This window comes from Gopherus flavomarginatus, chromosome 2 (assembly GCF_025201925.1).
Source record: "Gopherus flavomarginatus isolate rGopFla2 chromosome 2, rGopFla2.mat.asm, whole genome shotgun sequence".
Lineage (NCBI taxonomy): Eukaryota > Metazoa > Chordata > Testudines > Testudinidae > Gopherus > Gopherus flavomarginatus.
Genome location: NC_066618.1, coordinates 113,676,342 through 113,698,796, shown reverse-complemented (window position 1 = coordinate 113,698,796; position 22,455 = coordinate 113,676,342). Strand labels below are relative to the sequence as shown.

The 22,455-nt window shown below is 38.6% G+C and overlaps 1 protein-coding gene across 2 annotated transcripts in view; it reads left to right on the top strand.

The window, feature by feature from the left end:
- Window positions 1-22,455, top strand: part of TMEM245 (transmembrane protein 245) — a 153,838-nt gene that overhangs the window by 120,772 nt on the left and 10,611 nt on the right. Inside the window, exons 14-17 of one of the 2 annotated variants that reach the window (XR_007772299.1) lie at window positions 4,751-4,851; window positions 6,948-7,122; window positions 11,207-11,401; window positions 12,059-12,612. Coding sequence is in view for 1 of the 2 variants with exons in the window: in XM_050937683.1 (XP_050793640.1) it covers window positions 4,751-4,851; window positions 6,948-7,122; window positions 11,207-11,401; window positions 12,059-12,104 (517 nt within the window). In the remaining variant the exon portion in view is untranslated. Of the gene's footprint in view, window positions 1-4,750; window positions 4,852-6,947; window positions 7,123-11,206; window positions 11,402-12,058; window positions 18,617-22,455 lie in introns of those variants that run through there. The other variant, XM_050937683.1, reaches the window with a different exon arrangement.

Sequence of the window (22,455 nt, the reverse complement as noted above, 5' to 3'; positions counted from 1 at the left end):
AAGTTACCTACCAGTAACTTTGTTCTGAATGTGTTGCCTCTCCAGATCTATCCTGAGCCCTCTTGTTTCGAGAATTAAGAGATGTATCCAGAGCTGGAAATTGATAGGTATCTAGGGCATGAGAGCATCAGTTTAAATTACTCAGTTCTTGTGCAGTTTCTGTGTCCATGCTCCCCATTACAATTGTAAATGTGGCTAGTTTTATGTATTACATAAAGTTTTAAGTAATACATAATGTTTAAACAGTTGCTATCCCTTTTTAGTATTAAGTTGCACAAAGTATATACCAACCCCCAGTAGTTACATTATTTAAATAAGTGTACAGGGTATTAATTGTAGTAAGGTTTTCCTCAGTGACTAACAAAAATGTGTAAAGCTTGTTCTTGTTAGCGTGTCTCTCCTAGGTTTGTATGAGGCAGAATATTGGAGTTCTCCTGTTTCAAATAATGTCTGTATTCATTTTCTACAGGATAGCTGATAGTAAAAGAAATTTTATTTTAGTTTTTTACTTTCCAGATGTCCTTTTCCTCCTCCTTTCCCTAACTTCATACTTATAATTTATAGTTACTACCAGTTCTCGCAGTGTACTGACTCCCTTCCGCAAGGTACCTGCCTGTGGTGGGTTTACTTTGCCCCTCCTCTGGGTCCTGCTGTTGCCAAATGGCACTCTGATAAAAGCGGCATTTTCAGCTTCATCATTAGTTTGCAGTCTTGTAGCCAACTCAATAACTAAGGCAGAGGATTTTTGCTAAAGCAGGTGGCTGGGGGACGACTGAAAAGTTGACTTCTCTTCCTTTTGTGCATCTCCTGAACCTCTCTGAGAGACAAAAAGCAAACAAAGTATCCTAGGTTGCCTGAGCTCCCTTATCCCTATTACAGTGAGAATAACTGGCCATTGCTCTGTGACAGGCCACCAGCTGGCTTCTGACATGCTATTCATGGTACTATATTTTACAAGTTGTTGGAACAGCATATTTTTTCCAAGTTTTAATTATATTCTCATCCAGTGCTCAGAGTGCGTGTAACCTTAGTATAAGAACATGTTCGTAGTTTAGGATAGTGGTCCAATAAATTGATCCCTCATAGGTCCACTCTACTGCCTCACATGAAAACTCTCCCTCCAGCCCAGTCCACTTGCTCCTCTTTCCCCAGTGCTCAGGAAAAACTTTAGAAAACAAATAGGCCTTGTAGAGAGCCCTGGAAGTAAAATAATACTTTCGGCTGAAGCATGAAGTAGATTCCACAGTCCAGAAGCCCTCACTTGTAAATGTCGTCCTTCCATCCTTTCTTTGTGTGACTAGCAGCTGTTTGCCTCATGTGATCTCAGAAGTATCTCATGGAGGAAAGATAGTGAGAGATAACCAGGAGCCAACTCATTTAAGGCCCAATTAGAGAAAATCACCGTAAATTTCACTAAGAAATTAACAGGGAGCTCTAGCCTCACTGCATTAATTCTAATCTGGTACTAACTGGAAAAAGTCAGGAATCACCATATTAGAATCTACAACTCTATGGCTAAGTAGAAATGATAAAAATGTATTTTTGGCCACTGCTGCTATGTAACTATCCAGAAGTACGTGGGGATCCAGCATGATCCCCACCCCCAGATTTTGAGCTTGAATAGCACAAGGTGAGCACTCTTACTATTCTTTTGTTCTCATGTGTGTGCCTTTTGCAGTTAAGTAAAACCAAGAATATCAAGATGTGCCATACGCTATTCTTGAATTTCTGTAATCCCATTTACAGACTCTAGCTCTTCCAAGTGATGTTTCATCCACAAGGTGTTCCTAAGTGATACATTTTGCATTTGGCTTTCTGACTTTGTTGAAACATGTAAAGACTAAGGAATATTCACACCTCCCTGTTGGATTACACATCTGAGCAGCTTCAAAAGCTCAAATTAATCCTTCCCGTGTAAATGAAAATATTAGCTTGCTAAATTGGCTCAAAAAACTCTGCCTCTTTTTATGGTAATATAGAACTTTGTGATTTTTGCACAAAACCACTCAGAGGGTCTGTCATGTAGATGGAGGAGATAATGCATAATGTTGATATCAGTTACTAAAATGACTAACTGGGCTCACATTCAGAGATGTGCTTCATGGTTGTGATAGCAGAAATTGGATCCAAATGTTGAGTTTTGAGTGTAACAAATTTAAGCCTGTCCAGTCAACTTCCTCATTTTTATTTTTCTAATAGCATATGCATAATGAATAACTGGCTTATCAGTGTAAACGCTGTCAGACTTATTTAAAAGCTCTGCCTACTGCATTATCAATAAGTAAATAACAAAAATAACGTACCTATGTAGTGATTTTTTTTATAGTCTCATTAAGATTAGTTCTTAATGATCTGTGCAGATTACGTACTCATTGAAACACTAGCATATTAAGAAAATATACTAGCTATTGCTAATTATAAAAGACATGTCTGAAATGCCTTTATTTTAAGCTCTGAGTGCAGGGCATAAGTGAATGCAGTTCTTACAGATTTCACTTTGTTGTTAAAAATGAATTTGATCCCCTATTTCAAGTGCTTTCCTGTGTGCTGAAAGCAGATTTGCAATTGTTTTCTAATACACAAAGTTATATTTAGAAATCCAAAGGGGTTTTTTGGCTCATGGAGTTGTTTCTGTTTACTATTGCATTTATCATAGTAGGACGGTCCTCTTTTCTTTCATAGGCTATGGGGAAATTTGCAGTGACTGAGTACCCAAAAATCTCTTTCAAGTAGCTGTAGATAGAACAGTTTAATTTCAAGTGAGGTTGGTACCTCAGACACCTGCCTCAAGCCAGAGCTCATAAACTGAAAACTAATATCCATCCACTCTCAAAAATCTCTTTGGAGACCATGTATCATGCTAATTTTGGCTAAGTATACAAGCATCTTCTAATAGAGAGTAAGCAGAGAGACACTGTGGGGATACTTTTCAGTGATTTTTTTGGCTAGACATATTAACCTCAACTTTATTTGTGTAGCAGCTCATATTCAGTTTCAAAGGACATTATAAACCTGAGGATTTAAAAGTTTCATATTAAGCCATACTGGAACCTGGGTTCCCACAACCAATGTTTAAGTGTTAAAGCATAGCAGAATCCACCTAATTGATTTTTCTTATTTTTGAAGGCTCCTGACAAGTTATATAGCAATTTAAAAAAAAATTCACTACTCCAATTAGGAGCCTCACTTAATGGTTGCAGATCCCTCTCCTTGTTTATAAAGAAGAAGAGTTTGCTCCATCATTAGAAGGAAATGCCTTGGAATGGGTTCAAGAGCTAGAAGAGCCTGACAGACAAGGAAACTACTTGGGCAAGGATTAGGCGAAGATGGGAGGGAAGAGATGAATTCTTAGTGTTACCAGGAGGAGAGCCCTCAGTAGGTATAGTTGAAATGATTTTTTATTACTTCCTTCCAGGTTTAGTGGTACATATGTAGCATTTCCTCTTTGTGAGCAACTCTGAAGGCTTTCCTCTCCAAAACCTAAAGATCTTGGACATGGAAACCAACTACAGACAAAATTGTATACAAGGTTTAAACTGACACTTGCCACGCTAGTTTTGAGAAGCTAGTGAGTAAAAAGAACAGGAATTTCAGTTAATCAGAACAGAACTTATATTTTTTCTGACACTTCGGATATGATTTATTTTGATAGTGTAAGTAATTAAAAACAGAACTAGTTCTGTGAACAGACTTTCATTACAAGAAAATTAGTCTTTAAACTTTTGTAGAGAACTGGCATATTATGTTCAATGTAATAGAAAAGGAGAATGCAGAAATAATGCTGATTGTTTTATCTAATAGTTGAAATATGTTGAAAAGTTGAAAGCTCTGACGTTTAGCTTGCTTAATGTAATATGTTTTTCTTTGTAAAGATTTGAGCTGTTTCCTTCTAACATAACTTACAATATATTGTATATTTTGCATTAACCAGGACACGAAGTATTTTATTTCAGACTCTGCTTTCGCCATGTGGTACTATGGCAAATGAGATCAGCTGTAGTGCTCAGGGTGTTTTCAGTGAAGCGTCAACAACATTGCAAACTACTCCCTCCCCACCGCGCCACTCATTAATCTGAATTTGTTAACTTTCAGGTCACTGTTCAAAATAATTTTTTTTTCTCTGCCATGTCTTTTCTGGGCAAGTGCCTGAATGTTTTGTGTTTGACGACGAGCTTCTAGTTTAGGTCTCTTTGAGGATTTCATGTTTGAGGCATTAGTCCTAATTTTTAAGTTCTGTGTATATACCCACAGCTTCACATAGGTGCATTTTAAATTACTAGATATACACAAATTTCTACAAAAACATTTGATACATTATACAGCTCCTGAAATGGGGAAGTAAGGTGGCAACAGGGAGAGGATAGCAGGAGGAAGTTAAAATCATTGAGTTCTTAAGTCCCAGCAGAGAGATGATGTAGATGATGATTAGCAAGGGAAGGCACATAAAGCTAATAAGTAGAGCTGTGTGAATAACTGAATTTTCAGCTCGCAGGCAGTTGAGAAAAAAAGGGGGGGGTCATTTTGGGTTTAACAGAATCTGACAATTGTGAAAATTTTGGCAAATAAAAAAAAAATCCACTTTGAGTTGAGCGCATCCTTTGGCATAGGGAATAAATGGATAATTTATTCATCATTAGAATTGAACCAAGTAACTTACTTCACTAATAGTATGATGCACTTGGACATGTGTTTTGATATTTCCCCCACTTTCGTAATCTGTAGTTTAATTGGGTTTCTTTGATCATTCTAGAGGTGTGTTTGATGCTTCTCTCAAAATGGCTGGGTTCTATGGACTGTACACCTGGCTCACTCACACCATATTTGGAATTAATATTGTCTTCATACCATCAGGTAAGAACCAAAACAAATGTTATTTATTTTACGGATGGTAGCTGTGTATCCTTTTTTTGTGCAGTGGCAGTAGTGATTAAATATTGCCTGTATAAAGACCTTTGTTTGAAATATTAATAATAACACATGCAAACTATGCTAAAAGAACTTTTTAAGGTTTCAAATTCAAGCTCTCAGAAGTAAGGAAATGCCAGAACCAAGGTTCGTTGTGCAGTCTTAGGCTCATGAGACATCTTGTCCTAATCTACTCTTTTCCCTCCAACACTCCAGTTTTTGTCCCTTCTGCAATAAGGCTGCTGCCTTTGCCACACTTTGAGAGTGCCATTTGGGGGTTGTCATTAAGCGCACAGGAGAAAGGAGGCTTTTTGGTGTCGGCATCAGTGCCTGGCCCCACTCCAGCCTGGAGGAGCCACAGTGGGGAAAGCCTTTCTGCTCCTGTAGCCCTGAGCTAGAGAGAGCATGTGGTCTGTAGGGATGGCATATGCAAAAGCCTGTCTGTCTCTCACACATACAGGCTGTGAGGGGATGAAGCATGCTTGCTCACTCTGTTGCGTTGGCACATGCCCCCATCTGATTGACATTAGCAGCTGTTAGAGTCTGGAGCATGAGCAGTGAGGACAGAAGCTTTTTTGTTTGTTTGTTTTTAAGAACCTACATTCTCTGAAATCTCTACTTTTCAAAGACTTATAGGTCAGTCAAATATGGGCATACGTCCTGGGGACAGCAAAAGCCACATCCCTGACAGATTTCAACTCCCTGCTCTAAAGCATGGGATGGTAGAACTGTTCAAAGATTTTTTTCCTAGCCTCATTTTTGGAAATGCTGAAGCTTTTATTATTGAAGGGGTGGGGAGAGAGAGCCTGCCTGAGACAGGCAGATGACATGACGTAAAATTTCAGTGGAAATGGTTAAAGTATAGCAAAGTTGTAAGGAACTGAAAACAAGGCCTTTAAGAAAGGGAAGTGCTGGGCAACTGTAATAACAGGTAGCTTTACGAGGCCTGTCTATAAAAATATAAAAATTTTTTTTATAATTTCCATATTGCTGATCACAACTGTATTGGTGTATAACTAGTATTCCTGAGGGCACTGTGTGCCAAAAAATTAAATTCTGTGCACAATATTTTAAAATTCTGCACAATTCTACCATGTCTATTTGTCAAAGTAACACTACGTAATCATGCCAATTTCAATTATTTTTGTAATTTATTTCAAAATACCTGTCAATAAGAATGTGTGTCTGTATTGTTACAGACAAAGATTCCCCTAGAAGTAGAGAGTTAAAGAAACGTCTGACAACCTAGTTCCTGTTTCTCTACTCCCTTCCCCTGCCCAGAGCCCAGCTGTGCACCCCTGCCTCCCAAGCCAATACATCTGAACCCTCTCCCTCCCCCGCAGAGCCCGGCCAGGAGGTCCCCCCTTGCCCAGATACCCTTGCCCCCAAGTTCAGGGATCTAGAGGGAGAAACAGTCTGATGCTCAGTTCTAGGCTTGCATGGAGTTTCCTAGGCACTACTTTTTCCATCCCTCAGTGTGTGCTGGGAACTGCAGCTGTCAGGAACCCTTTAGCTCCATCCCCCTCCCCCCAGCAGTATCTTCTGTGTGTGAGCTGGACTCTGCTGGGTCCAGTGGCCCCTAGTGGTAGCCAGCAGCGCTGCGGCCCATTTCTGTGGGGGAAAGGAAATTCTGCGTGCACAATATTAATTTCTACAAAGTTCTGAATTTCGCAGTGGCACAGAATTCCCCCAGGAGTAAAATAGAAATTTCTACCTTGGGTTGAAAAGACTGCTTCTCCTGCTTTTTTTTTTTTTTATTCACATCCATTTTTTTGTCGCAATCAAACATTTTTGGTATGGAAAGAATTTAGGTATCAGAATTTTGGAGAAGGTATAATAACCAAAAAAAAGGAAGAGCTGTATACTCCAAAGGCCTGATCTGCAACTTTTTTTTGTTCCTTATTTCAAGTGGTCCCATTGATTTAAATGGGGCTATTTGCACAGTAAAGGTAGCAGAATCTGACCCGAAGTATTTTTTGTAAAATATGTTTTCTGATCTCTCCTTCCTAATTTCTGAGTTACAACTTACTCTATTATGTTAGCATTGGCAGCAATCCTTGGAGCTGTTCCATTTCTGGGAACATACTGGGCAGCGATACCCGCAATTCTAGATTTGTGGCTCACCCAAGGAGAAGGATGCAAAGCCATTTTGCTTTTGGTGTTTCACCTGTTGCCAACGTACTTTGTAGACACAGCAATCTACTCAGATATATCAGGGTAAGTGTCTCTCTGAAAACCTTCAAAGCATGCTATTTTTTTAATGTTGGATCACACTCTTGCCTTAATTAACTTTTGTCCAAACTATAGTGGTGTTTTCAGTGTTTTAAGCCCATGAACAGGTTTATTGAGACAATAATAATAATAATAATAATAATAATCTAACTTTTCAGAACGTCAGTACTACCACAATGCTCTCCTCTCTACCCAACCAGTCAGCAGCAGTCTTACATCATACCCTGAAAGTCAGCCAACTCTGGCTTTTCTTGAGAAAGATTCAAAGCAAATACAGGAGCATAGGAATTGCCATACATACTGTATCAGACCAATGGTTCATCTAGTCCAGTACCTTCACTCTAGAATGACTAGTACCAGATGCTTCAGAGGAAGGCACAAGAAACCCAGTAGTGGGCAACTACGGATTAATCAGTCCATGGTGAATGTTTCTTCCATCCCTTCACGTGGGGGTTGAATTATGTTCTGTATTGCATACACATGTGGTCTCATCTCAAAAAAGATATACCGGCATTAGAAAAGGTTCAGAGAAGGGCAACTAAAATGATTAGGGGTTTGGAATGGATCCCATCTGAGGAAAGATTAAAGAAACTAGGACTTTTCAGCTTGGAAAAGAGGAGACTAATGAGGGATATTATAGAGGTATATAAAATCATGAGTAATGTGGAGAAAGTGAATAAGGAAGAGCTATTTACTTGTTCCCATAATATAATTTCATTTGGTGGCCCCTAGTTCTTAATGGGCAGCAGTTTTAAAACAAATAAAGGGAAGTTCTTCACACAGCGCACAGTCAACCTGTGGAACTCCTTGCCTGAGGAGGTTGTGAAGGCTAGGACTGTAACAGGGTTTAAAAGAGAACTAGATAAATTCATGGAGATTAAATCCATTAATGGCTATTAGCCAGGGTAGACAAGGAATGGTGTCCCTAGCCTCTGTTTGTCAGAGGTTGGAGATGGATGGCAGGAGAGAGATCACTTGATCATTGCCTGTTGGGTTCACTCCCTCTGGGGCACCTGGCATTGGTCGCTGTCGGTGGACAGGATGCTGGGCTGGATGGACCTTTCATCTGACCCAGTATGGCCATTCTTATGTTCTTAAGTAGGAGTACCAGAGCTTGGGGCTCTCCTTAAGAATGTTCTGGCACTAACCACCAGATGTAAAAAATCTAGGGACAACAAGTCATATTTTTGAAGGTATTTAGATTCCTAAAGATACAGATAGGTACCTAGCCCCCATTGTAGGAGTTCAGAACCTACATGCTGTTGGAAGTTCCACTACGCACCTATGTGCAACTTGAGGCACCTAAATACCTTCAAAAACATGGCCCTAACAGCTTGAACTTCCCTCTGATTTCAACTGTTTGAGAGAGAAGAGAAACGCCAAACCTATGTAAGGTCAAATCCAAACCCTTCAGTTGCATCCAGAATAATAAGCAGGCAACTGAAACTTTCAACTTTCCAATTAGAGCTCATTACAGTGATCTAGTGTGGAGGTGACAAAAAGAACTCTGGTAGAGGTCCACATCTGCAGGGAATGGTCCCAACCTTGTAGTGATGTACAGATATAAAAATATGCTCGTAAGCACTGCTGCTGTCTCTCTGCCTTTAGGAGTAATTGTACATCTAGTAGAACTCTTACATTATTTTAGCCAGATGCTGGAACAGCTTAATTTTTATTATAATACACTTAGGGTTGTTCATCAAATCAAAGCATTAGGTAGACTGTTTATTTCTATTCAGTGGGAAGACAAGATTTGCCATAGTCTTAACATCTTTTGGTCTCATCCAACGGAGCCACATAATGATACTGTGCAGAAAGAACTGGTCCTTGAAAATATACATAGTCTTAAGTTTCTTCAGACTATTGCACTGGTTGCTTTTCTCATGAATTTGTTCCAGTAAGTGAAGTATAAATTACTACTCTTCTCCAATGATAGATTATTTATGCTTGTAGGGACAGGGGTCATTAAAAAGCCAATCACCTCATTCTTCCATTTATTCATTAGAATTTTTTCAGCTGCAATGAGATGGCTCTGTTTACTGCCTATAAAATGCCTCTGATAGAGATGAATTTACCACGAGTCAGATAAGAAACACTACTGTTCCCATTAAATAAAACAAAAACACTCTGCTGCATTGTAGATTAGATTAAGTGCATTAGAAATAGCTATAATTGGGTTATGCAGGGTTTTCTAAATGTGTAAACTGATATTAGTTGTATCTCATCAGGCAGCTTGTTGGAGCAGCTGCCTATGTAATTTAACAACCTGGACCAAAAAAATTAAAGTTGACACAACCATTGAAAAAATTTACAAAAGGTTAAAGAATTCAGCAATAAGTCACAAGTCCACTTTTTTTAGTGAGAGTAACAAAAGATCTGTCTAAATCCCATCCTCTCATAATCAAATTGTCTACTCCTGCCCCTGCTGCGTATTAGATCTGATTTATGTCACAAGTGAAGCTGAGTTGTGTGTTACATTTTGAGCTCCCACTCTGTGCAGTAGTGACAAAGATCAGCACAGCAGCAGTGCAGGTGGCCTAAGTCAGGACTGTGGTGGGTCTTTGGTGCTTTGTGTAGAAGTTTGACATCAACCGCCAGAACTCTGCCTGGCTAGCCAATATTCTCATTCCCTTATATTCAGTTCCAAAACCACCCCTCAAAATGTGTGCTACTTATTTTACTACAAGCTTCTCCAGGCAATTCCTTATTTATTGTCAGTATGCTGGCTTATGTGCTGTAAGTATGCGGAGCAGGCTAGGTTTTGGTTTTTGCATAATACTGTTGATTGGGTTTTAGTTTTGTGCTTTGGAACTGTTCCATTTAATTTGAACTGCTAAAGTATGGCAGTGGGGGGAGGTAAAGATAAAATATTCTCATTTTGACCCATTATTCAATTATCTCTTTAGGACACATCACTTAGGAGTGGTTTTCAGATGGCTAGATTAATTAGTTGGGGTCTGGGGGAGAAGGGTTTTTTTCCTTTATTTTTTTTTTTAAACTGGGATTGGTATAAAGTTTTGAAATTTTGAATAATTTTTTCCCTGATGTTTTTAGATATGTTTGAAATTTCCCCTCCTCTTTTTAAACAACTATAGAGCAAAGTTTAATTTCAAGTTTCAGCTTAATTTTGAATTTAAAAGGAAACTTTTTGAAAATAATCAGATATTTCTCCTTTTTCCTTAACCCAGATGTACTCATGGATGCCTTTCCATCATGCATTTGTGTGGGGGATCATGCCAAGTCTTTAATTATGTCGTTACCTCCCTGCAAGTGGCTTTTTTGCCCTCCTTTTATTTGTGGTGTTGGCTTCTTCTGCTGAAGAATTTCCTTAGTGAAGCAGGGCTTTAGTATTGGCAGTATTTAGAATGGCAGCTTTAGTATTGCTGTATAGAACAGTGATTGGGTGAGATAGTCAGGCCTTAACATATAAAGGCATCATCTTTGTGATACTTGCTACAGTCTTTGAGAGCAGTTATTAGACTACTCTCAAGCCTGTGTTTCCTAGATGGCTTTATGATGCTTTACAAGACAGCTAAAATTGAACGTCTGTAGATATTTTCATTGGTTTACCCATTACCATTCTGCAAATAAAAACTAATTCCAAAGAGAGAATATGAGATGTTGTGAATCTACAGACTACTCTTGTTAGCGTGTGTACAGTTTAGAGCACACATGACATGTCATCATTTAGTAATTAGAGGTTACACGAAGACACATGTTGGCAGCCATCTTATAAATGCTAATTCAAAAATCTTTACAAAGATTGTGTTACATGATTCGCCTTGAGCATTTCATGTTGAAATCCAAAGCCTGCATAGAATGAACTACTTGTAACAGACACTTCTTCAATATATGGAAAGTGTTTACTACATTATGGACATTACCAAGACCAAACACTAATTAATAATACTAGAATGTTTGTACTCGCAACATTTATAGCAATCTCTAGTTCCATCATCTTGATAATGCTAAATAATATTTGCTAATCAATTCACATTTCTGTAAATGATATTTGCTGTTATAAAATATTGCTCTATAGTAATTTATTCTCCTTATGCTGTAATTCCAGAGGTGGCCATCCCTACCTGACAGGCCTTGCAGTAGCTGGTGGAGCATATTACCTAGGATTGGAAGGAGCGATCATAGGACCCATACTGCTTTGTATACTGGTGGTTGCCTCTAACATATACAGTGCCATGTTAGTGAGTCCAACAAATTCAGTTCCCACCCCATCACAAACACCATGGCCTCTGCAGATATATCAGTAAGTAATAGATTAGTGTGATGTGGAGTGTGATTGCCTAGGGAAGTTGTGGAATCTCCATCTCTGGAGATATTTAAGAGTAGGTTAGATAAATGTCTATCAGGGATGGTCTAGACAGTATTTGGTCCTGCCATGAGGGCAGAGGACTGGACTCGATGACCTCTCGAGGTCCCTTCCAGTCCTAGAGTCTATGAGTCTATGTAGAGTGAATCATAGACTGTGTAAGAACAAACAAACTTCTTATAAATAGGGAACTATTCATTGTGGGTTTAGGGAAGGGTTTTAGGAAGAACTTGTTGTTCTATAATATTCTAGAAATAAAAACTAGGGCGTGGATTTTGGTTTCCAAAGCAATGTAAAGAATGTGACTGCAACCATTGATATAAATAACATACCGGGGCAAGATTAGCAACTGTGGGCTTGATCCTTCATTTTACTCATATGTATAATACCATCATCTCCATGGGGGCCACTCACATGAACAAAAAATAAAGATTAGGTCCCATAGCAAATATCTGTCTAGTTTTGCAATTATGTTCTAAAGCTTTCCATGTTTATGCAGTCTCACAATATACGGTAATTTTGCATCTATGCATTTTATCATCCTCTTCCCTTCTTTGTTTGCTCTCCCTCAGTAAGTGAATATTTTTCTTTCAGACCATCTAGAGAGAGTCCTGAAGAGATGAAAATAGCCACAGAGTGAGATTTACACCATCTTGCACCTGATCAACATGAAGTTGTCATCACTCTCTTCTACCTGGATTGAGTTCAGAACAGTCGTGGCCTTCTGTCCCTCTTCCAGCTGTGCCTAGTGACAGCTCATAGTGAAGCACAGTTTAAAACAAACCCTCACATCTGCTGGCCTTACATTATTAAGCACTTTGCCTTTGCAAGAGAGACTGTCTGCTTCCCATCACTTTGCATATTAACATACAGACTTAAAGATCAGATGCCTTGTGTGTAGATTTTTTTTCTTCATACAAGAAGAACAAGTAGTACCCACTGAATCAAGGATGCCATCTGCTGAAATGACTAACTTGGCTTTTACTTCTTTGGATGTTTGCATTGTTAGACTTTTGGGGATTTAACTTGTTTAAAATTACTAAGTCTTTTGTTCCTGAACTCTTCAGTTGATCTAAGGGTGTATTTACTTGTAGAGATGCTAAAACTTTTAAAGGTGTGAAGCATCTTCTATGAAAAGAAAATATAGTGTAATTATCTGCTGCTTCTCAAGGCATTTCTTCGGAGAGGTGTGACAGTCACCATTCAATTAATAACACTTGAAACTTATTTATCTATACACTAATAGTGTTTATGCTGTCAGGGAGTGATGCTTCCACTTGCAGATTGTGTTAAGTGTAGGTTATCCTCACATGGAATAGGAGTATTTGTTAAAACAATTTAATCCGTGAGTTCACTTTTGCAGTTAAACTTAGTATTCTGTTTTGGTTTATTGGTAAAGCTTAATTTAGTGCACTAGGTAGGGTCTCAGTAAGATGATGTACATGAAGTCCCAATGGATTCTTGCCAAATTTAACCAAAGGACTTAACTATTTCCAGGCAGAAGTAATATTGGCTTACCATATCTAATTACAGTATTTGGAAGATGGTGAATGATTGTGTTCACACCATTTTTTTTATTCTCATTTATTGAGAAGTAATAATCAAGAAGGTGAGATATGATGGGGGAAGGGGAAAGCACAAGACAAGCAGAGATCTCAAATTCCTAAAATGTGTTCTTGTCCTGGGCATCAAATTGAAGTACACTAGAGCATTTTTTTTCTCTTTTCCCCCGAACTGTAGTTGACCTTTAATTGCAGTTTTAGCGGCACTGAAGGCTTTTCATACCTTGGTTATTGATGCAGGTTTGAAATAGTGGTTTATTGGCACCAAAAAGTAATGGCGTTCTTTTTTGTGTAAGTTCTTAGATTCAAAAGACACATATGTGAGCAAAAATTTTTACCCCAAATACTTGGTCAAAGAATACACTCAGATCATCCGGCACCAGGTACAATACAAATAAGATGCTATGTAGGTGGTGTGATTTTCTTTTCTTTTCTCTTCTTTTTTTTTTTTAAATACCAGAGCAAAACCATTCTATTCCTGATTGACTCTACCTTGAATTTATAGCAGGGTTTCTTCTTCTGATTATACAAAATACAGGCCATGTCATGCACTTCGTCTCTCCTTGCATTATAAAATAGCTGTAGTACAAATCTGTCCATACCATAGGCCCAGGGATCCGGTTCAACCCAAGTGAGAGAGGTTGTTATAGATCACTACTAGTTTTTTGACGTGACCGTACATGTGTTTATAGATAATATTTCTAAGACTGGATCCTTTGTGCCCTATGTGTTGCAGTGTTTTGAGATCAGTTCAGTGTGCTGCAATGCATGGGCACAATATGTGTAGTTCCGGATAGGGCAGTTACTCCAACTTTGAATTTCTTTGCTTCTGTGGAACAAAGTTAGACCCTTTACATTACTCAACATCATTTTATTTCATGAATGGCAATTTTGGAAAAAGTCAGGATCTCACTGAGTATCAATATTCCTGTAGTATACAGACCAGTATATGAATGATAGACTATAATTGCTCTTGGGAAATTGTTACGTTCTATTAGATTAGTGTATGCTACCATGCTGAGCAGCATTGTGTATCTGTTTTGGTTAATCAGGTCCTTGTGTAGCCAGGCAACTTTTGAAAAGGGTTGTCACGTGAGAGAAAAATGCTTAAAATGTATACAACTAACAAGAATCCACAAGCTTTAATATTTTTACACTTTTCTCTTGCTGCTTTTTGCTCACTATTAAAGATTGTGTTAAGTGTTTTCTACATAGATAGCATGTTCACATCTAACCTGATCTTTCATAACCCTGTGTTACTTAATTTGTGATGTCAGTCATTTCCATGCTATCAGATAGTGATCTCATAAACAAAGGTTGATTTCTTTACTATAATCGCAGAGAAGAATCTCTGATATGAGGAGAGTTCTTTTTCAAACACAAGTATCTTCAATAATAGCAAAAAAATTAAGACTGAGAAGACGTTGCTATTTTGAAATGTTCCTTTCCCAATGTGAAAAAAATCCATCAGTGTGATATGATACACATTGTCTATTTGTTTTTATGTATGTGTTTTTTAAAAAGGAATACTTGAAGCTTCCAGTCTCCCACTTCAACTAATATTTGTCATTAATAACACAATAGGAAAGCTAGAAATTCACAGTAAACCTAGATTTAAGATCCCATACTTTATGCCATGTCTGTATCTGAGGAACAAAGACTGTGTCGCGTGTCCCTTTGAGGCATGAGGCTCAGTGACAATATAGTAATGAGTAAACTCTGCTTTTAAAATTACCATGTCAAAATACTCAATCACCCACATGCTTGCCTAAAAAATCAGAATCTTTACATATAGATGCCTTATGGAAAAGTATATGTTTTTAACATAATGGCTGTTAGTGTTCAAAAAATAAATTGTCACCAGGAACTAATGACCTGCACATTTTCATTTTTAACATCCATTTTCATTTGTGGAAACATACATCTGAAATGTTTGTTGTTTTTTTTTAAATCAACTTTCCAGCAACTTAAAAATTACCAAACTAATTTTATCCATGTTATTCTTTTAAAAGAGAAAAAAAAAAAAAGGGAGAGGGGGGAGACAATTCTGAATATGATACTCTTTGTATGAAAAGAAACATCTTTGAGTAATTTTTAACCTAGTTATAGATCCCAGGAAAAATTGTTTATAGACTCTCTTCTTTGTGCAGTGGCATTTTGAATAGGGCCCTCCCTCTATTCCATATTTATAGCCTCTATCACAATGAGGCTTGATTTAGTCTGGATCTTCTTGGCATTGCTATAATAAAGTGTTTCTAGAATAATATTCAAATTAAACACTCTGTGTGCACGTACAAAATCAGTCATTTTGATGAGTTGTTAAAGGAATGCTTATATTTTTATTGGTTGTCATGAGGTAGTACTCAGCAGTGAAATAATGATGACAACATAAGGTGTGTCAGCCATGATGCTGTCATGTTTTTCTAGCACATTAGGTTTATCCTAAGTACTAAGTTATCAATAGCTCTATCGTACTAATGGTTTTTAGCATACATTTCAGTAGATTTATTCTTCCTTTTTTATTAAATTGGAGTATTTAGGCACATGAATTTTAGTTAATGATTATTGGATTAGGAAACCAGTAATATCTTACAAAACTGTAAACTGCAATAAAAAAAAATTGTAGAAAATTTAACTGCGGTCTCCAGTTTTAGCATTCAGTATGTTTATCTTAGTTTCCAAAATAAAAAAAAGTTAATACAGCAGACATGTTAAATCCTCTGTTAAAAAGACCGAGCCTAAATTCAGGAGTAACACCTTTGTAAAAAATGTAAAAGAAAATTCGGTCCACAGTTAAGGTTAAACTCGTCATCTTCTTTTAAAAAAAAAAATTTGCTGTAGTGCTAATCCCTAGCACTAGGGTCTTTAGACTACTTATAAGGCTGCCTCCCCAGTGACCATGATGCAAGTGTCCAAGATGGCACGTCACGTCCCCGAGTGGCAGAATGGCCCACCATCACCTTCATACATATGTGGACTGTTTGTATTGTGTGTGTGATGTGTCTGCTTTGGCGCAGACACTCTCATTCCAGAGCACAATGCTGGACTCATGGTCTCTTCTGTGAAAATAGCCTATAATTTTTTTAAAGCGTTTGCATTAAAGATGTGTATTTTTTAAAATTAAAGTTAGAAGACTTTATGGTTAATATCAACAACAACATTTAATTTTCTGTAGACAGTTTTGGGGAAACCTGTAGTCTTAAAAAAGAGAATAATGGTTTCCCCTCTTCTAGTTACAGTTGACATGCCTTAAACCTACAGATGGATCTTCTCCAGAACTCACTCCTCTTATTTGGTTTATTATATGATAGTAAAAACAGTATTTTCTCTTCCTCTTTGGGCACTCCAGTGAATTACAGAATGTAACAATGCAATTCCCCTTTCGTTCCCAAGTTTTCTGTAAACTAAAATGGCCTAAAGTTTTTAAGTCATGTGGATTTAAGCTTTAATCAGGCTTTGTTTCTTACTGTCAGTTTTCGTTCAGGTCCTTCATGCTTTATGATGAATGTGTACAAGTATTTTATGAAGGTAAAGCAGGTATTTTATGAAGCGTGAAAAATGAGCTAAGTGTTTTTAAAAATCAGAAGTAATGAGCATATTCAAGGATTCCACATTAGGGTTTTTTTTTTAAGTGTATACATAGTCTGTTTTTCTTCAAATTATTTTTAACTGACAAACTTTCTTTTCTGATTCCTAGGAATAAAATGTTGTGTTGCCTGTTTATATAGTAGAAATAAACATTTTCTGGAACTGTCTATATACAGTATACAATAAATAGGTAAAGAGACTGGGGAGAAACTAGCAAATATCTGATCAGGTGACTAAATAAACTGTTCTGATGTAATAGCGGTACAAAACTAGTCAACACCAGTCATTCTAATAACAGCTAAAGAACCAGAATGTAGAGCCTATTGGTCCTGAAAGTAGTTGCACTGGTCCACAGAGCACTTCTAGCCTTAATAGGTCATGAAATATCAGGCTTTCAAATCCCCAAATGTTGTTGTTGTTCTTTTTTACTCCCCCATTTATAGGATGACATTTTAGTATCTGGTATTTAAAAATTACTAGAATTGGAGATTGTTGCTTTAAGCCTTTTGTAAAATAGGTTCCAAGATTCAGAGGGTATACTGCTACAGCAGTCGGTCTGATTCAGGAAAGCATTTCTCTCTAGGACAACATTTAAGCAAATCCCATTGAAGTCTGTATTAAAGCCATGTGTGTGTTTCAGTGCTGCCCTAAATAGTGATGGACTTAAGCATGTGCTTAAGTGCTTATATTCTAGTACTGAAGATGGCAGCATTTAGAATCGTGTTGAAATTAAAGCAGGTGGGGAGGAAAATAGATCTGACACCTTTCCAGTGGAATACAGCATTCATTTTATGGCTCGGATCGGTTTTCAGTCTGTTGAATTTAAAACTCTTGTTTTACTCAGTCCAGTTTTGGTTGTCTGTGTGTGTGGTTTGTTTTTGGTGTTTTGTTTTGTTTTCATCACTGGATAAGGGTAAACTATAACGAGTCCATGACTTCTAGTAAAAGTAATTTTCATTCCCTGCACAAGGCTTTGACATAGTCACAATGTAACAGCATGATACAGAGTTACATCAGAAAAACAGTCTGTACAGTGAAAAAACAAATTGATATCCAGGCCTTGATGCTGGAATAATAAATAAAACCACCACAGTTGACTCTGCTGCTAGTCTCAGCCCAGAGCACCTCTCTTCTAGAAGTACCTTGTCAAAGCAGTGTCAGTGAAGATTATTGCTTTCTTACTGCCCATGACTGACTTGCTCTGGGGATGGATGTCTTCAGTCTCCAGTGTTGTCAGTCTGATGTATTTCACATGCATTAAATTTAGTCAAATGTTCACCTTTTTAAAAATGTAATAAAATGTTACTCTGCAACATTCAGTGAAAGTTAAGACCTTTTTTTTTTTTTTTGAACTGAGTAAGAGCGAAGCAATTACCATATGTACTCACCAATATTTGGTGTTTTGGTAGGAGGGCAGCATAGCTTCTTTTCTGTATATGTTAGTTTGTCTAAAACATAAATCCAAAGAAACTGTATAATATTGGATTCTAAGACTAGTTTGGTTAATGTCACCACAGATGTGTTGAATTGCAGAGCATCGGTTATTGTGCTTGACTTGAGGTGTGCCTTCCAATTTCAAGTTATTTGTGGGGATTTGGAGAATTAACTTCTTCTGCCCATTGTCATGACAAATTTGTGTGTAAATTAACATGTGATACATCTTCAGAATAAGAATTGCATTCTAAAGTAATATCTGAACTGGTAATTTATAGTAATTGTTACTGCGTGTATAATACTTTGAAAAGATAATCCCTGTGCCTGTCTGTGGTGGAACAACAGAAATATCAGTTGCTATTGGTAAGAACTCTTGAGTAGACTGAATAATTATTTAAAAACATCATTTATTTTTGACTACTCAGAACATTTTGTTTCCTAGCAAATAGGTTTCCTGTAGCAGCTATTAAAAGCTTTTAACGCAGTATTATATGCACGCCATAGTCCTTTGTAAACATAATGTTTAATGTGTTTTGAAATAAAAATCTGTGCTGAATGTTTAAAAAAAGTATGGGTCTTTGTTAATGGTTGAATAAAAGCATAGTTGAACTGAATAAGGATTATGGTAAATTTGAGTGAATTCCTGGATGTAATTGTCCAAATAGGTACAGTAACTACTGGATGCCCTGGAGACTAATAGTTGTTGCTTAGCAGCAGTTCATGCTCTCTCTAATGGTGTTTTCAGTATGATTTCTTATAGGGAACAGAAATTATAGTAATCTGGTATCACAAAGCACAATTTTAGAGGATTTGAAATGACCATAAAACAAAAATGGTCAAATACAGCCTTTGCGGTTGCTCTCGTCTTTAAAACAGATGTGAAGACTGAAGTTCAAGCTTGCAATATTCCAGCTAGGTAAGGCCAGTAGTGTATGGTTATATGTATTTGATACAGATCTTTTTAGCAAATGTAACATCTTCTGATTAAGTTGTCTTCAAAAGGCTTCCAAATTACGGTATGCTGTGAACAGAATAGTGTGCTCAGTTACTGAGAAGACCTTAAAATGAGTTTTCCGGATGACTAAAACCAGTCTATTATTTTCTCCTATGTGTCCATGCGAGGGAAGTGTCCATGATCAGTGCTAACCCATCTCCTTTTATTTAGGAACCAGTACAAATAAATGTTTGTATTCAGTAATCAAAAATATACTATGCTATTGTGAGACCTCTTTATTTATATTACATTTTGGAACCAGCTTCTGTAGGAAGTGGATCACAACCTGTGAACCCAAGATGTTTTTTTGCTGGTTGGAGGGCATTTTACTAATATAACCAGAGGGATTTACTGACTCAGTAGTTCACACTATAGTAAATTATACCACAGATTAATTTGGCCCAATTGATAACCAGCCTTTTGGTTCTAAAGGAGTATGATCAACTCTAGATACGTGTGACCAAAATATTCAAGAGGGAGACCCGCTTCCGAGGAATTTGTCAAATGCTGAAAATATTTGGTGCGTCAGAAGATCTCCTTGCACCGTATCTCTTTTCAAAGGCTTATCTTTTGTATTTGCTCTGTATGCTGCAGATTCTAACTTAAAATAAAAATTGTTCTCCAGGAAAATCTCATCCAAAAGGTATTTGAGCTGACAGCATTAAGCTAAATTATATAATGTCAGAATAAATTTTTAAAGCTGAGCAACTCCTAAGTCTAATGTCTTTAGCGGCAGCTTCTACAAAAACAAAAATTGCAGCTTTCAAAACATGTTTCTCTCTGCTTCTTGGTGAAGGTGGACCCTAAAGAAAGTTGTAGGGCAGTTTTTGCCCCAAGTTGCACCATTCTCAATCCCTTTGAAGTTATTGTTGCATCGGGTGTAAATCAGAACAAAATTCCATGAGAACGATCTCCTCATCTGTCACTTTCTCTAAGGATGTCCCCATCTCAGAGATCTGCAGAGTGGCAACATGGGCATCAGTCCATGCCTTTGCAGAACATTATGTGATTACCGGAGACTCTGCGTCTGATGCCATCTTTGGGTCCACAGTGCTATCGTCTGTGACCAACCCAACTCCGAAGTCCCCGCCCTCCAAGGGGGTTACTGCTCGGGAGTCACCTACAATGGAGCACCCATAGCGACACTACTCAAAGAAGAAGTTAGCTTGTGCAGTAACAATGGTTCTTCGAGATGTATGTCCCTATATGTGCTCCACTGTCTGCCCTCCTCCCCTCTAATTCAGAGTTCTTGCTATGACTCTGTGGTAGAGCAGGAACTAAGAGGAGATACCCCATGTGCGCTGGCTAGCCTCGTGGTGCGACACAAGGAGAGAGAGCACATGTGCAGACCCAACAGACACTGCTAAAAAAGATCTCTGATCAGCAGCTCAGGGATGCAGAGGAGCATCCACAGGACACACATCTCTCGAAGAACCATCATTGCTGCACAAGGTGAGCAACTTTTTCCTTTGGACTGCGGATGACACTAAGCTGGGAGGCGTGGTAGATGTGCTGGAGGGTAGGGATAGGCTAAAGAGGGACCTAGACAATTAGAGGATTGAGCCAAAAGAAATCTGATGAGGTTCGACAAGTGCAGAGTCCTGCACTTAGAATGGAAGAATCCAATTTACTGTTACAGACTAGGGACCAAATGGCTAGGCAGCAATTCTGCCGAAAAGGGCCTAGGGGTTACAGTGGACGAGAAGCTGGATATGAGTCAACAGTGTGCGCTTGTTGCCAAGAAAGCTAACGGCATTTTGGGATGTATAAATAGGAACATTGCTGTCTGTTACAGCTATCCCCCTACTCCATTTTGTTTCTTACAGCTGTCCCCATACTCCATTTTTGTTTTTGTTCTCCTCCTGTGGCCGCCCTTCCCTGGCTGTTAAGTTGTTTACCAGGGCCACTGTCCTTCTCAAAGGGAGGGCCCCTTAAATTGTTTACCAAAAGCCATTGCCCTTCTCAAAGGGATGGCCACTTGTGCTGCGTGCTAAGTGGGACCACTGCCCTGTTCAAAGGGTTAGTCCTGTTATCACCTTGTTGAACCTGGGCTTGGTGTAGGGCAGGCAATGTCCAGAGCTGCAAGACCTATTGTGTTTTTTAAGATCCTGGGCATGAGTCATAGGCCTCATGTGCTTTTGAGTCACCTATTGCACAGGACTCTGCCCAGGCATGTCTCTGTGCTCACCTGCAGTTTTTCCCTGTGCCTCCTCCCCTGTGACAGAGGGAGCCCATCAGGATCACTGGCGGGAAACTGCCTAAGTTTGCCTTTAAAAACAAACATTTTTGAAACAAACATCAGAAAGGTTCCTGCATTGCTGCCTGGTCTGATCAGCCAGGGGTTTTGGGAGGTCCTTTCTCCGCTCTCGTTTTATTTTTGAGCGTACCCCTGGTTTTTAAAACCCCCCCCACGAAGAATGAATTGCTGCCTGCGAGATCTGATTATCAAGACTGTAACGAGCCCTCCTTGCTTCTTCTGATGTTGCTGCTGCTTCTGCCTTTGCTGCTGCCTTGGGGACTGGTAAGAATCCCTCTGTAAAACTTTCCATGCTTTTATTTTATTACTTTAGCTGCTGGCTCTGTTTCCCTAGCACACAGACTCAAGCTAAACCTTGGTCTGTGTCTTAAAACCTCTCTTAAACTCCACGGCGCTTTGTGCCACTGCTAAGCTCTGCTCCCTGCTTTCAGCTGTATCCACTGCTGCAGCCACCATCCCTTGGCTTCCTTGGGGGCTGCCTTGGGAGCTGTATCCTGGGCACATACCACTCTGCCCTCTGTGACTTCCCCATAGCATAAGGTGCACCATAGGTTTTGCTTTTTAGTTTAATAAGTCATAGTTTGCTAAGATTGTAGAGCTTGTAAGTTTCACCTGCCTTGTTATAGTTTGCTGTTTTGTTGATCTGTATAGTTGCTTGTTATAGTTTGCTTAGAATTGTGATTTGTTGTTTTGCCTAGTCATTGATTAAGATAGATTTAAAAAAAAACACCATTGCCTGGTTGTATTCTGTACCTGTTCTATTACTTTGTATAAGCTGCTTGTAATTTATATAAGTTTGATTAAGTTAGAGGATAGATAAGGTTTTTACTGCTTGAATTCGTCTTCCCACTGTCCCAATCTCTCCCTGAACTTTCCTGTGTCTGTTTTTTCCCCCGCTCCAATCTCCCCCTCTGTGTACTTCTGTGTCTCCCTGTTGTAACCCCTGCTTCCCCCTCCCTCCCCCCCGTGTAACTTCCCAAACCCTTTGCCGCTTCCTTCCTTTTTTTTTTTTGGGTGTCCCTCTAGCCCTTCTTTACACCTCTCTGCTGCCTCTCCCTGTATCCCCTGTGTTCATGCCCCTGCTCCTCCGCTGCCCCTCCCCTACCGAAGATCACCATCACACTGCTCCGTTTGTCTTCACCCCGCTGCTCTGGAA